Here is a 12,508-nt window from a genome sequence, read left to right as displayed (position 1 = left end):
ATTACTCTAAAAAAAGTTTTTATAGCTAAGGTTCTTTATACTTTAGGTATTTTATATTACTTAGCCTAAAGGTAGCACTTATACTAATCTATATACTAAGAAATAAAATTTATATTAGTATTAGCCTTAGCTAATATTACTAAATACTCTTCTTAAACTATTATAACTATAGTAAAGTTATTAGGAGTATAGTACTATTTTAAAACTCTTATAAAAGCCTTTAGTAATATATTATCTTTAAGTTAATATTTACTTAGTATTCTTTTATCTAGGAGTTCTATATATACTAGTATAAGTAGTAATAAATTAACTATTTCTTAGACCTAGGCTTTAATTACTTTATATATATATTTTTTCTTTATATAGCTACTAAGTTTTTTTTTATATTAAAAGTATAAAGTATTATTATATTTATAGTTACTAAAGTTACTTTTTAATTATTTAGCTTCTTTTTATTATATTCTTAAAGCTAGTTATTAAAAGATTAAAAGTCTAGTTAGTTAGTAATATTTACTTTAGAATTATTATCTAGATTAATATACTTTTATACTTTTTTACTTTTAGTATAGTATTTAAAAGTAATAAACTATTTAGGCTAATTTTATTTTATAATAAGCTTAATAGACTTATTATAGTTAGTTATTTTATTAGTTTTAAAAAATATTATTTTTTAAAGTAGTTAAACTACTTAGTAATAGATTAAAAGAGAGAGTTTTAGAACACTAAGTAATTATAATATTTAAGGGTTTTTTATATAAAAGCTAGGCTTATAACTATAATAAACTATAGTGTCTTAATATTTATAAAGAGAAGTAGTTAATTTTCTTAAGTCTAAGTACAAGAGAAAACTTACTTAGAAATACTCTTCCTAATGTAAGTCTTATCAGTTGGAGGCGCTACTCTGTAGCGTCTCTGACTAGAACTAGCCACACAAAGCTGTCCCAGCTTCACGACATGAAGTAAAAAGCAGAGTAGACAATGCATCTCCTCTGATCACCAATCTCAACGGCGAGATCACCAGAAAGAATTGCTAACAATTTCAGCCGACATTGTATGTCATGGCTTCGCGTCCACACCTAGTAGACACGATTCGATGAATGTGCCATTCCGGCCGCGATCTCCTGCTATTTCGATAGAGATTCGTCACAGAGCCAAAGAGACTCGATAATGAATACTGTGGTGTTCAAAAGCCACATGACATTCGACAAGTATTCATGTTATAGATTTACCACACCCACCTCAAGGCCTACGCCGCGTTCCTCGAAGAATTTGAACTCTCGTACACAAGACCGCGCATGCGTCTTTTTTTTTTTTTTCAATACGCAGTACACCAACCTCCGCGCCTGGACATTAAAGGCTATCATGACCGATTCCATAATACACCGTCAGTTCGCCAGCTCGGCAAAGGATATTACGTCGACATGCGGGTCCTTGCGGAAATTGTAACAACGATGAACGGAGAGCCCGACAACCAGCTCTTGTGGATCGCGACTGACGTCTGTGGCTGCTGCCAAGAGGTCACAAACCGCTTGGATACCCGCTTAGATGGCATGTCGGACGATCTGCAGCACCATTTGGACTTGCTCAACCTATCATGGAACGTCAACCAGTCCGACAACGTCAAGATACTGACCTTGTTGGCTACCGTGTTTCTACTTATGTCGTTTTCCGCTGGCATCCTCAGCATAAGCACACGCTTCAAGGATTTATGCAATCTACTCTACGACTTCATTGGGGGGGTTGTTCTACTTGGGGCTTTGGTCCTGGTCATACTTATCCTGTTCGTTCTAGCAGGTTCCCTTCAAGAACGAGAAAGTAGGCAGCAGCATAGGAAGTCGTATTCAACATGGCGGCCGACTTTGAAGAAGCTTGGCAGATCGATCTTCCTAATGCTAGGAGGTTTGGCAGTAGCGTCCTTTGTTATTGGCATGTTCAAGGAGGTTGGTCTTGGTGCGAGAATTTTTGGTTAATATGGCCTTGCCTTAACAGCTGTACTACTGCTTATTATACCAGTTATGCTTTGCGTCGTGCTTATATGGAAGTGGGTATGGATTGGTTACATCCCGAGCGAAGGTCCTGATTTGAGAAGCGCATTGGCCTGACTTTGCCCCAGGAGCCACTATCAATTGGCTTAGTGGATGAATTTGATGCAATGAGATGAGAGAAAATGCGAGTTCAAGAAATGATCGTGGAGCATAACCAAACGAAGGGGTCACCCTTGCCGCAGTCATGGAGGAGCGACTGGTGACTTCCTGGAATAGGTTCTATATGGGGACTTAAGTGTCCACACCCACCCACACAGGCTATCATTCGAGACCAGATGCTTCTTAACGAACTTCCAAGATGATTAGCTTGCTAAACGCCTTAAGTTACACAGTTGGAGATTCAGAAAAGATGAATCAAGGCGCCTGAAACAATCTTCAAGACGTATGTCACCCTCACTGACGTAGAAAACTGTACGAGAATGGGAATAGCTTCCCGAGTCATCTGCCATTTAAGATTGCGCTAAAAAGAGGATATTGAGAGCGTAGCTACTCCACCTGCTCTTCCAGGAAAGGAAACGTTCTGCTATAAGTACACTCAGTCATCGTCATCATCGCTATCGTTTCCATCATCTCCACTCTTCTTGTCTCCGCTCTTTTTCTTCTTATCGTCGTCGTCGTCGTCGTCGTCGTCTTCGTCGCCACCTTTGCCAGGTGCAAACGCTGTGGCGCCCGCGGACGGGGTCAGCGGCGTTGGTGATGCAAGCGCAGCCCAGGTGTCAAAGTCTGCAAAGCGCGCGGCTTGAAGGTCGGCATCGAAGCCGCCGAAGCCCACATTGTGGAAGTTGAGTACCGCGGCCGAGCTCCCCGGGTTCCCGACCGCCTTGTTGCCGAGCGCCCATCCCATTTCGAACGTGCCCGCCGTGTCCGCAGCGCCCAGTCCGAAGCTGGCGTCCAGACACCCCTGGCACAGGAATGTGTACGTCAGGAAGCTGCCGTTGACCGACGTCCCCGCAGCTATGGGTCGCACGCTGAACTTGCCCGTCACCTCGGGCGGGTTGTCGTCTTCGTTGGCGGCCTGGCGGAACGAGGAGAGCACCTTGCCGTCAGGCGACGCCCAAGCCGCCATGAGGAGCGGGCCCTCCATGTCGCTGGTCAGGGACCAGCCGCCCCAGCCAGCCGCGCCGCTGCCTAGCGGGAAGGACATTTGGCCGATGAAGGAGTCGTTGGGGTTCTGCGGCAGGGCGATGCCAAAGGCGAAGCCGGACTTCGCACCGAAGAAGCGCTGGAAGGAGATGTTGGTCACCGGGTCGGTGAATGCTGTCGTTGCGCCATTGTTGCGAATGTTGAGGGAGTGAATCGGCGCCGCGAGAATGGTCAACGGGAGGGTGATAGAAGTGAATAATATAATAGAAGTGAAGAGGACGATATCGAAGAAGGACTGAAGACTGTAAACCATCTTGGCGGATTCGTTGGCGCCTTGGGAGGATGATGGCTGCAGTGGCGTCTGGTGGTTGTAGACTGGGACAGCGAAGAAGTGGGAGCAATCAAGTGATGGTGCTACGAAGTCTCAGTTGGCTGGATGATTGCCTTGTCAAGGTCAATGATGGCAGGGTGAGTAGATACGATGGCCTTAAGAGATACTCGTCTCTTAAGTAGCCAAAGACTCCGGCCTAGCAATGCAGTTCGCTTATACAGCAAACCTAACAGGATTTGCTATCTTTGTACTCCAACACCTGTTCTGCGTTTCACGAGTTCTATTATCATCCCAGCTGAATTGAACCACTCCAGTAAGTCGCGCCAGGAGCCAGCGAAGCGGCTCAAACGTTTGAAGCCATCCACATCGCACAGGCCTATGGCCCGTCGTGCTGGTGTGCCCCTTCGCAGATCATGTCGGCTCATGTCATTGGCCTGGGAAGCTGTCAGGAAACACGCTACCCGCAGCCAAGAACTGGAGGACGTTTCGCAGCCGGTTCGAAATGCCGCGATGTCCAGGACAGCCCCTTTCTGAAGCCTTTCTGCACACGCGACCAACTACCAGATGTGGAAGGTCGAGTTGCGGAGGTAACCCGAGGCGGATCGTCGACTAGGGTCATCTGCCATGGTGTGTCGACGAAGACGGGCTAAGGGGGCCAAAATGACGTCGAAGGAAGTGCAACCGAAGCCGAAGTTTTCCAGGACATGCCGCAGGAAATCCTATGGTTCTAAGTATAGCAATTGAACAGGAGCCTGAGTTTTAAGTTGGGGGGTTGTGGGGTCTTGACAGCCAGTCAACCCGAGAGGTGAAACGTGCAGAGTATGGGAATCGGTAGACGAGAGGAAGAGCAGCCGATGATTATATATGGCGAAAACCCCACATGGAACCACAGGAATGCGTATAAGATGATTGGCCGTGTTAATTATAGCCTTCTTTCTTTTTCTATTTGTGAATAGCGTCACATCCTCCTAGGTATCGGATCTGGTGATGGCGACGATGCAGGTGATAGCGCAAGGCCCCCTCCTCAAGATGCCGACTTGCGGAGAGTAACGTTGGTTGAGGCCTGCGTACCATGCGCGAATTGACCTCTCCATCAATGGCGATTGCACCAGACCGCACTTCAGCATTTTGTCGAGTAATCACTTTTCGTTGGGAGCTCCTCCATGACTTGAATAGGCCGCGTCAAGTTCTTGACAGTAGCTTTCTCTAACCTCGTCCTTCATGGCGACGTCTCGTTCTATCAAAGCTCCGGCGACATCAGCGAGCAGCATACCGAGGGCTTCAATTATAAACTTAGTTGCGGGAGGGCAGGACTTGCTGTATTTCTGAAACCGTGTTCCCTTTCTCAGCGTCATGTCTACTCAGCGTCGCGGGGTATCAAGAATCGGTTGATCATGGCATAACCTCATCATGAGGCACATCGGCTCGTGCGGCGGCTAGAAGAAGAACTTTAGATCAGATGAAGACACGCCTCAACACACAATACTGTCCCATACTTGGAACAACGGAGAAAAAAACTAAAACTAATTATCAGCAACGGGAGGCGGAGGTATTATCGGATTTGGCCAAGTTGAAAGGATTTGTAAGAGTTCAGAAAACAGGCGGCCGAGGACAGCTTCGCATGGTTCCGGGTAAATAGGTAAGTACTTACTTGAATTATCATTCAGTTAGTTGATACGTATTCAAAGGGCCACCCGCGTGTGGGAACGCGTGTTTCAAAAGTATATATATGCCCTCCTTGACCCCGTACCCCTTTTCTATCGATGGGCCGCTTTGACGACTTATTCCTGACCCCAATTGTGGCGATACGGAAATAAGATATCATGATTAAATCAAACTGAAGAGCTGCCGGAGTAGCCTATTCGTATACTCCGGTTAACCCAGACAGCGTTAGCGAGGCGGTGCTGGGTCTATGGGCTACAGACAGGCGTACACATACTAGGCTCTTATAAAATGGGGCTATTCTCATATAGAAATTTATTGACAGAAGATTAGCCAAGCTTTTGGATGTGTTTTATTTAATGCTTCTCTTTATGTACATCCTCTAGAGAGAGAGAAGGATGGGGGATCTATTCCATGTCTCGTACTGCCTGTGTCGATGCTGGGAATAGCTTTATGTGGCTAGTACTAGTTGTGGCCGCCGCAGATGTAGCTTACTATATGCACAGATCACCTCATTAGATATTTATAGCTGATAACACTTCATACGTCGTTTCTAGATAAGACAACTACGTTTACATTCTTTCTAACAGACGCTGCGGTTCGTTACGGCCTGTTAGCTATACAGTAATCTCTATATTGTTGGAGGGTTTCTCTTTAGGAAACAACTAGACGTAAAGCCCCCCGGTGTTGTTATTATTAGCAGTATGGTTAACAGGGACTAGTCTGGCATAGGATTTGCCATCGTTGAAGCCCATGTTTGAAATGCTTATGCGATTGACTACAAACCCGCAGGCAAGCCCACTTGCCGTGACGGGAGCACGGGCTGATCGCTTTAAATCTAAATTGTGCGCCTTGGCTAATTGAGTGCGACGTTGTATGAATGCTTTAACCTGGACATTGACATGTTAAGATCTACGTCAACCTTAACAAGAGCGATCTGCCTCTCAAGAGTCGTATTGGAGAAACGTGGTGGGAGGTGGGTTCATCTGCATGACACACACTGAGGCCAAGAATAGTACTGGTCCGTGTCATGAACCGATGTTTGTGTTGAGTGCACGCACCATCTTCCAGCAGCAGATGCCCAGAAAACTCGCCCTCTGGTCGGAGGCCCGGACCGACTCGGAGGCAGCCCTAGGAGTGGAGAGAGAGGGAGGAGGGGGGTTCCATGTAGACTGGCGCTAGGCACTGCTCCGCACCAGGGGAGGAAATCTGCCTCGCTAGGCTGTGAGGGGCATGACGGAAGGCCGCTTGTCGTTTCTCGTCGTGTCTGGATCCATCCGCAGGTAGCAGAACATTACATGGAAGTCATATGATGTCGAGATCGGAGTCGGAGTTTGTGTAGGACGGCTTATGAAAAGGAAAAAAGATTTTTTTTTTTCTTTTTGTTTCTTTGCAGAATTGAAGCCGCCCGCGCCTTTCCGAGCGGCCTCCGACAAACAGCCCCCAAATTGTGGCTGGAGAAGTGATCTCGTGCAGCGAAATATATGGGCGGGCGTCAGGGGATGGAATCCCACAGCCTTATGGTACGTTTCAATCAAAGCGTCGCCTGCCACTGGAAGACAATTGCCTCGTCGAAACCTCGAGGTGGTCGGTCTGGAAGCCGATCGCGGCGAGACAGGCAGTGCCGGCTATTTCCATCCTGTGTTGGCGGTGACCGGAGGATGGGAGATGAAGAAGAGCGTCTCGGCGAAGGATTGGAGGTGGTGTGTGTGTATGTGTGTGCCTGGATGGATTGACGCGTCCGATGTGGTGGTGGTGGTGGTGTACGCGTTCTGGGACCTGGCAAAGACGCGGCCACTAGCCAATGATGGAATCGAGAGGAGTTTCAGAGTTGGTTCTAGGACTCCAAGATTCTAGTGTATTCGCGACTTTTCTGTCTGTCAGCCAGTCAGTCAGTCATTCATTCATTGAAGGATTTGGGTGCATCGTATGCGGCCAGGCAGACGTTAGGCGACATGCAGGTACGTATCTTCTCTCTGCCTGGCAGCCTGGCAGCCGTATCGGGTGACCTCGCGACGGTAGGTTTAGTCATCAAGGTGAGAGAGCTGCTCTGCTGGAAACGGAAAGAGAGCATGGAGCTGTGCTGGTGCCTGCCTGCCTGCCTGCTTGCCTGCTGGTGGAGAAGGAACGGAATGGAGAGGCAGGTGCAGTGCGGTAAAGGGGTACGTACCTGCAACTGCAACAAGAATGGCAGGGACACACGGACAGGGACGGATACGGACGGGAGTCTGTGTCGCCCTTCCCCCCCCCCCCCCCCCCCCCTCCTCGTCCGTCATCCATCTCACATCTCCACCTCCTCCACTGTCTCTCTCGACCAAAGGAGCTCCCAACCTGCCATGCATGCACGCACGCACGATGGCCCCGCGACACACGATGCGATCCGAACCAGCAAAGCCACGATGACGAAATGTGTCAAGCTTTCGTTCAATCCGTGTCCGTCTGCGCGAAAAACTGCCACGCAACGGCTTGGCCATGTCGGGTTGTCCGTAGGAGAACCAGCCTATGGTGGCGGAGCCGACCTCTATCACGTTGAAGACGTGCACAGCCTTCGCGCCTCTTTACTACTAGCAAATCTGACAAGCACCACCATCATCAACCTTGTCAAGCCCTCAGTGGCTCCCCTTGCAGCCTGCGATCCTTCCGTGGCCATGGGCCCGTCCAAGGGAATTGATCGGACTGACTGGCTTCTCATTGTTGTTTTCGAGCCCTTCAACCATACACATGCCCTGGACCTAGCCGTCGATGATCGGTTGCCCCCCATCGCGGCCTCGTGCATTCCCATATTACCATCTGTAAAGTCAAACGAGTGGGGACATCCGACCTGGACCACTAGGAGAATCACTGTCACTGCCCACCGCTGTGGCCCCAGGCTACGGACAAAGAGCTTGCATGAGGCCTTGACAGGACGCCATGGTGAGTGACTCAGGTGTCATTCGTCCCCTCACCGAATCCAGGCCGCCGTGACTGGTTGCCATCTCGACTGGGCTGGATGGACCCAGGATGCAAGGAACCGTTGCGACTCGCGCGCGACGGCGGTTGTCGCTTGTCACATTGCTTCAGAGAGACGACGGACCACACCGAACACAGACCACAGCTACCACCATGTGTTTCGGTTGCCGCTGTCTATGCTACCTTGGCCTATTCCAAGGGCCCAACCAAGGCTGGCCCGTCCCTTGGGTCAAGTAAATGACGACCTGGGGTGAGAGTCGCGTTGGGTGTGAGATGGGCATTGCGCTCTACAGTGCACACACAAACCAAAATAGCATCTAACCAGGGAAAAATATTATTTCGCTGTTTTGTCCATACAACTGCAGTCGCCGCTATCTCTCACAGAAGGCTGCGACAGCCACCGGCCACAGTCAACGGCGGCCCGCAACACTCACTTCGACGCTGGCCAAAGGACGACGAGAGCCATGGCGGGGATGAGAATGGCGACGGCGCAAGCCAAGAAGGGCGCCGTTGTGCTGTCCAGCCTGCCGGTTCCCAATCAATATGCGCTGAACCGGACCCCGCCATTGAGTCCTCAATTCCGCTCGCCGTCACGCGGCGCATCTCGACTTACACCAACTAGTCCTCAGGTCTAGGAGCTCCGTTGGTGGGGACGACTGAGCACTCGAGCGAAGGAGAAACAGAAACACTATGCACGTCCACTATGCACCGTTCGACCTGTCAAGAGTCCTTGGTTCCCTCCGACGCCCTCCATTTGACGGGCTTACCATCACCCCCTTGCGCCCTCCACAAACGTCACTTGGCCCGCGTCTCCGCCTCCTTTTACGGTGGTGGATGGTGGTACAGTTGGTTCCGACGGCCTCTACGAGAAAAAGGCTGTGAACCAGGCGCCACCCACGTGAATTCCGCCAGCAGAAGAGCGCGCCAGAGTGACATGCCTCGCAAACAAACAACGAGGCGTTGCACCTGCGTCTGGCGACCCTGCCTACATGGTAACGCCTTCATCCACAAGACGGGTCTCTATGAGCACGAAAGAGGCCTAGCTGGGCCAAAGACTCATTTCGGCCACGATCTCGGATACGTACTGTCCCACCGTCGAAGGCAGCAGTCTAACAGGGGAGGGGGAAGACACGAGGGGATGCAGGCGCACCATGCACTCTCAATCTCCACACCACACCACACCATCCCATCCCACCATCTCGGCCCACGATACTTGCGATGCGCCGCTGTTTTTGCGGCTGACGCTTGGTACCGCCCATCCCCACCCCTGCCTCTCCCATGCTCCCTCTCACTACCGTTATGAGTGCCCTTCTTCGGCCTCGACGATATTTAATTCAGACGCCGTTTCTTTTCGAGACATCCTGTTCCTACGCTGCTCGATAACTCCACTTGGAATATTTACACTTCGATACCCTCCCGCACATAGAAGACAGTCAAACTCATCATCCTTGTCCGCCAAATCTGGTTGATCCACACTACCTATACCTAGGCAGAAGTTATTCGACAATCTTCAACCTCTCTCTCACGTGTTGCTTCTTGCTCCCATCTGGTATATATCTTCACCCTCGCCGCTCCTCTTCACTCAACAGACCAACCAGCTTACACCACCAAACATTCAGATCACACATCGTCGCTCAACCCTCTCTCACATAGTTGACTCGGCCCATCGGCACCATCACGTTGTCCTCCTACCGTTCACCAGAATCCCATTACCTCGACAACACCATCGTCCACAAGTACAGGTCTCGTCGTCCCTCCAACATCAACCGGGAATCTCGACATACAACCCGTCCCTCGAGGACACTCTCCTCTCAGACGATAACATCCGCGAAACGAGCTCACCTCGTTCCGGAGATAGTTCAACCATCACCACCAAACCCGCGCACGCTGCGCCTTGATACGTTTAAACAAAGCACAATGTGCACTACCGACGTTTACATCGACGTCTACCCCGACGGCCGGAGGCGCGAGTACCAAGAGCCCAGCTACTGCAGTACTGCATCTCGAAGCGGCCGCTTCTGCGCCAACCCCGCCGTCTACAACCACCCGCCTCGTGCTGTAGCTTACCCCCCCACCGGACCTTCGTACTCCTTCCCTCAGCAGATGCCGCCAACTCCTCCACTGGGCTCACCTCGAGGCTTTTCCTCAGGCGCCGACGGAGATCGCACTCGCCGGGAGTCTTCCTCGAGCGAACGCAAACGCCGGCAGTCTGGTATCTACGTCAACGGACAGAAAGTTTTGGATCTCAACCGCAAGAACCGCTCGCGTGCCGAGCGCATCGTCATCGTCGACTCCCCGCCTACCCCTCGCACGCCTCCCAAGCAGTACGCATCACCCTACACCGCGCCGCCTTCACCCAACGCGGGCGGCAACAGCCCCAACTTCCGCTACAGCCACGTCCCGCGCGATTCTCTCCGCCCCGTCATCGTGGACGAGCGCACACCGCGGTCAAAGGTTGAGATCGAGGTTGTTGACAACGGTCATCGCCGCCACAACTCCTCCGACTCGCGGCACAGCCACAGCCATAGCAACAGCGGTGCCGACGACGAAGAGCACCGGCGCCGTCGTCGTGATCGCGAGCGTCAGAAAGAGGAGGAGCGCGAGCGCCAGAAGGAGGAGGAGCGCCAGGAGCGCAAACGCCTGCAGATCGCCGCGCAGAACGCCGAAATCGCCCGCCGCAGCGCCATGCCCTTCAACCGCACGCCCCCGAGCTTCGTTCCTACCCTATCCGATCAGGAGCGTGACCTGGAACTCGCCAATGCCGTGCGCCGGCTGGAGATTGCCGACCGCCGCGCGCGCGAGGCGCGTGAGGCACGGGAGAAGGAGGAGGAAGAGGAGGCCCAGCGCCGCCGGCTGATGGAACGCATGATGCCCCGCCGCCGGGCGACGGTAGGGCCGGGCAGCCGGAGGCACCGTGTCCTCTACGACGATGGCGTTTACCGATGGGAGTAAACGATTCTTGGGGGTATAGACTTGTTTCGATAAGCCGTCCTTGCACTTGATTCGGGTTTGGACTTGTATAGATAGCCAGCGTTTTGCCTTTGCCGCATGTAAACACACACACACACACACACACACACACACACACACACACACACACAGAGAGAGAGAGAGAGAGAGAGAGAGAGAGAGACAGATGGACAGTCGGGACAGGGGTTTGGGAGGGGCCGCCGGGATGGCGAAGGGATGATACCACAACAGGACACTTTGGAGGAGACTTTGGAGTGGACAATCTAGAACAGTCATTGAATCGAAACAACAGCATTATGATTCATGGGGAAAAAGTTGACCTATCTTGTTGCCGGCGATGACACCTTTTCCCGTACACGAGCGCGCGGTTGCAATGATGAAAGACGAAATCTCGAGGGCCTTGTGATCGCGTATTCATGCATGTCTCACTTCTCGCCCTGGTCTCGAACAGGCCCTCTCCCCCCCTCCTCGTCTTGCTGGTCTGCTCACCACCACCTCGGAACGCTGCCGCAAGACATCTGCAGCGTCCCGGATCTCGTGGCGTCGTCTTGTTCGTCTGCCTTGTCTTTTGTTGTCTTGGATGGGTAGGTACTACAAACAGCAGAAAAACAACGGATCGGGCGGTGGGGGGGTTGCTTCGGTCTGAGTCAAAGACACCCACCACCGAGAAGTCCACTACAACTGCTACTACTGCTAAGTTGTAGAGCTTGTTTGGGGGGGGAAGAAGAGGCACAATCAACCTCGTCCTCGGCCTGGACTTGTGGGCGCCCACGGCGACAGCTCAGCACGCGTCTATCGACGCCCCCCCCCCCCCCCCCCCCCCGCCGGCTAAGCGCGCTGGCTGGACGACTGGCGACGGCGCGTCTAAAGGGGAGGAGGTCAGGCTTTGGTGCCTTCGCACGGCGGGGTTGGGAATTATAGGTCTACGTATGGGCAGTCGTACTCGAGAACCGTGATGATATCTCGCTATTCGTAGCCGGGACGGGGACGGGAGGGAGGGAGGGAGGGAGAGGATCACGGGTCGCCCCTGTTGGCTCTTTTTGGTTGTTTGGGATGATATGACGGGACGGGTCCTACTGGGGATCCCGCAAAACCAGATCTTATGTCCCCTTCCCCGGCAGCGAGTCGGCAGGCCATGGTCTGCGCGATGGAAGGGCCCCCTTGGTGATGGTGAGGGGGGAAGATGTGCTTCTTCTATGTGCATCACATCGAAACCGCCCTTGTCTCTTATCCGCGAACGCCGCGTCGTCAGGGAAAGGAAAACACGACTTATCCCAAAATCAACCCACGACTGAGATTGTGACAACTGAGACCGCATTGTCTGCCTGGACACACACACACACACACTCCCGAGCCGGTCCCGTGTCCAACGTCCCCGCCCCTCCCCCCCCCCGGGCGGCGCTTCTCGGGATTGGTCTGCCGGGTGTGGGGGCCCACTCACACCGAGAGGTGGGCATAGAATCCCGGG

The 12,508-nt window shown here is 52.0% G+C and overlaps 5 protein-coding genes across 5 annotated transcripts; 3 read left to right on the top strand and 2 right to left on the bottom strand.

The window, feature by feature from the left end:
* Positions 1-2,580: 2,580 nt before the first annotated feature.
* On the bottom strand, positions 2,581-3,441 carry LY79DRAFT_675526 (uncharacterized protein; the record flags this gene model as incomplete). The annotated part of the gene is made up of 1 exon (XM_060564454.1): positions 2,581-3,441. The coding sequence occupies one exon, from the start codon at positions 3,439-3,441 to the stop codon at positions 2,581-2,583; it is 861 nt and encodes a 286-aa protein (XP_060406657.1).
* A 2,887-nt stretch (positions 3,442-6,328) lies between these two features.
* Positions 6,329-7,061, top strand: LY79DRAFT_217212 (uncharacterized protein). The gene has a single exon (XM_060551578.1). It carries the CDS (start codon positions 6,472-6,474, stop codon positions 6,976-6,978), a length of 507 nt encoding a protein of 168 aa, XP_060406656.1. The 5' UTR covers positions 6,329-6,471; the 3' UTR covers positions 6,979-7,061.
* A 132-nt stretch (positions 7,062-7,193) lies between these two features.
* Positions 7,194-8,307, top strand: LY79DRAFT_585549 (uncharacterized protein; the record flags this gene model as incomplete). Its single annotated transcript, XM_060560503.1, has 3 exons — positions 7,194-7,275; positions 7,612-8,034; positions 8,216-8,307. The coding sequence occupies 3 exons, from the start codon at positions 7,194-7,196 to the stop codon at positions 8,305-8,307; spliced, it is 597 nt and encodes a 198-aa protein (XP_060406655.1).
* A 1,680-nt stretch (positions 8,308-9,987) lies between these two features.
* LY79DRAFT_531421 (uncharacterized protein) lies at positions 9,988-11,022 on the top strand (the record flags this gene model as incomplete). The annotated part of the gene is made up of 1 exon (XM_060556257.1): positions 9,988-11,022. The coding sequence occupies one exon, from the start codon at positions 9,988-9,990 to the stop codon at positions 11,020-11,022; it is 1,035 nt and encodes a 344-aa protein (XP_060406654.1).
* A 556-nt stretch (positions 11,023-11,578) lies between these two features.
* LY79DRAFT_217191 (uncharacterized protein) lies at positions 11,579-12,433 on the bottom strand. The gene has a single exon (XM_060551577.1). It carries the CDS (start codon positions 12,356-12,358, stop codon positions 11,822-11,824), a length of 537 nt encoding a protein of 178 aa, XP_060406653.1. The 5' UTR covers positions 12,359-12,433; the 3' UTR covers positions 11,579-11,821.
* Between the last annotated feature and the right edge of the window lie 75 nt (positions 12,434-12,508).

Source organism: Colletotrichum navitas, assembly GCF_030913465.1.
Source record: "Colletotrichum navitas strain CBS 125086 chromosome Unknown LY79scaffold_303, whole genome shotgun sequence".
Taxonomy (NCBI): Eukaryota; Fungi; Ascomycota; class Sordariomycetes; order Glomerellales; family Glomerellaceae; genus Colletotrichum; species Colletotrichum navitas.
Note: the sequence above shows the minus strand (reverse complement) of the source record. Positions and strands in the feature narration are given on the sequence as shown.

Bases quoted from the DNA above. Each gene is read 5' to 3' on its own strand.
- LY79DRAFT_217212 (XM_060551578.1), top strand. From the start codon at position 6,472: ATGAAAAGGAAAAAAGATTTTTTTTTTTCTTTTTGTTTCTTTGCAGAA.
- LY79DRAFT_217191 (XM_060551577.1), bottom strand. From the start codon at position 12,358: ATGCGGTCTCAGTTGTCACAATCTCAGTCGTGGGTTGATTTTGGGATA.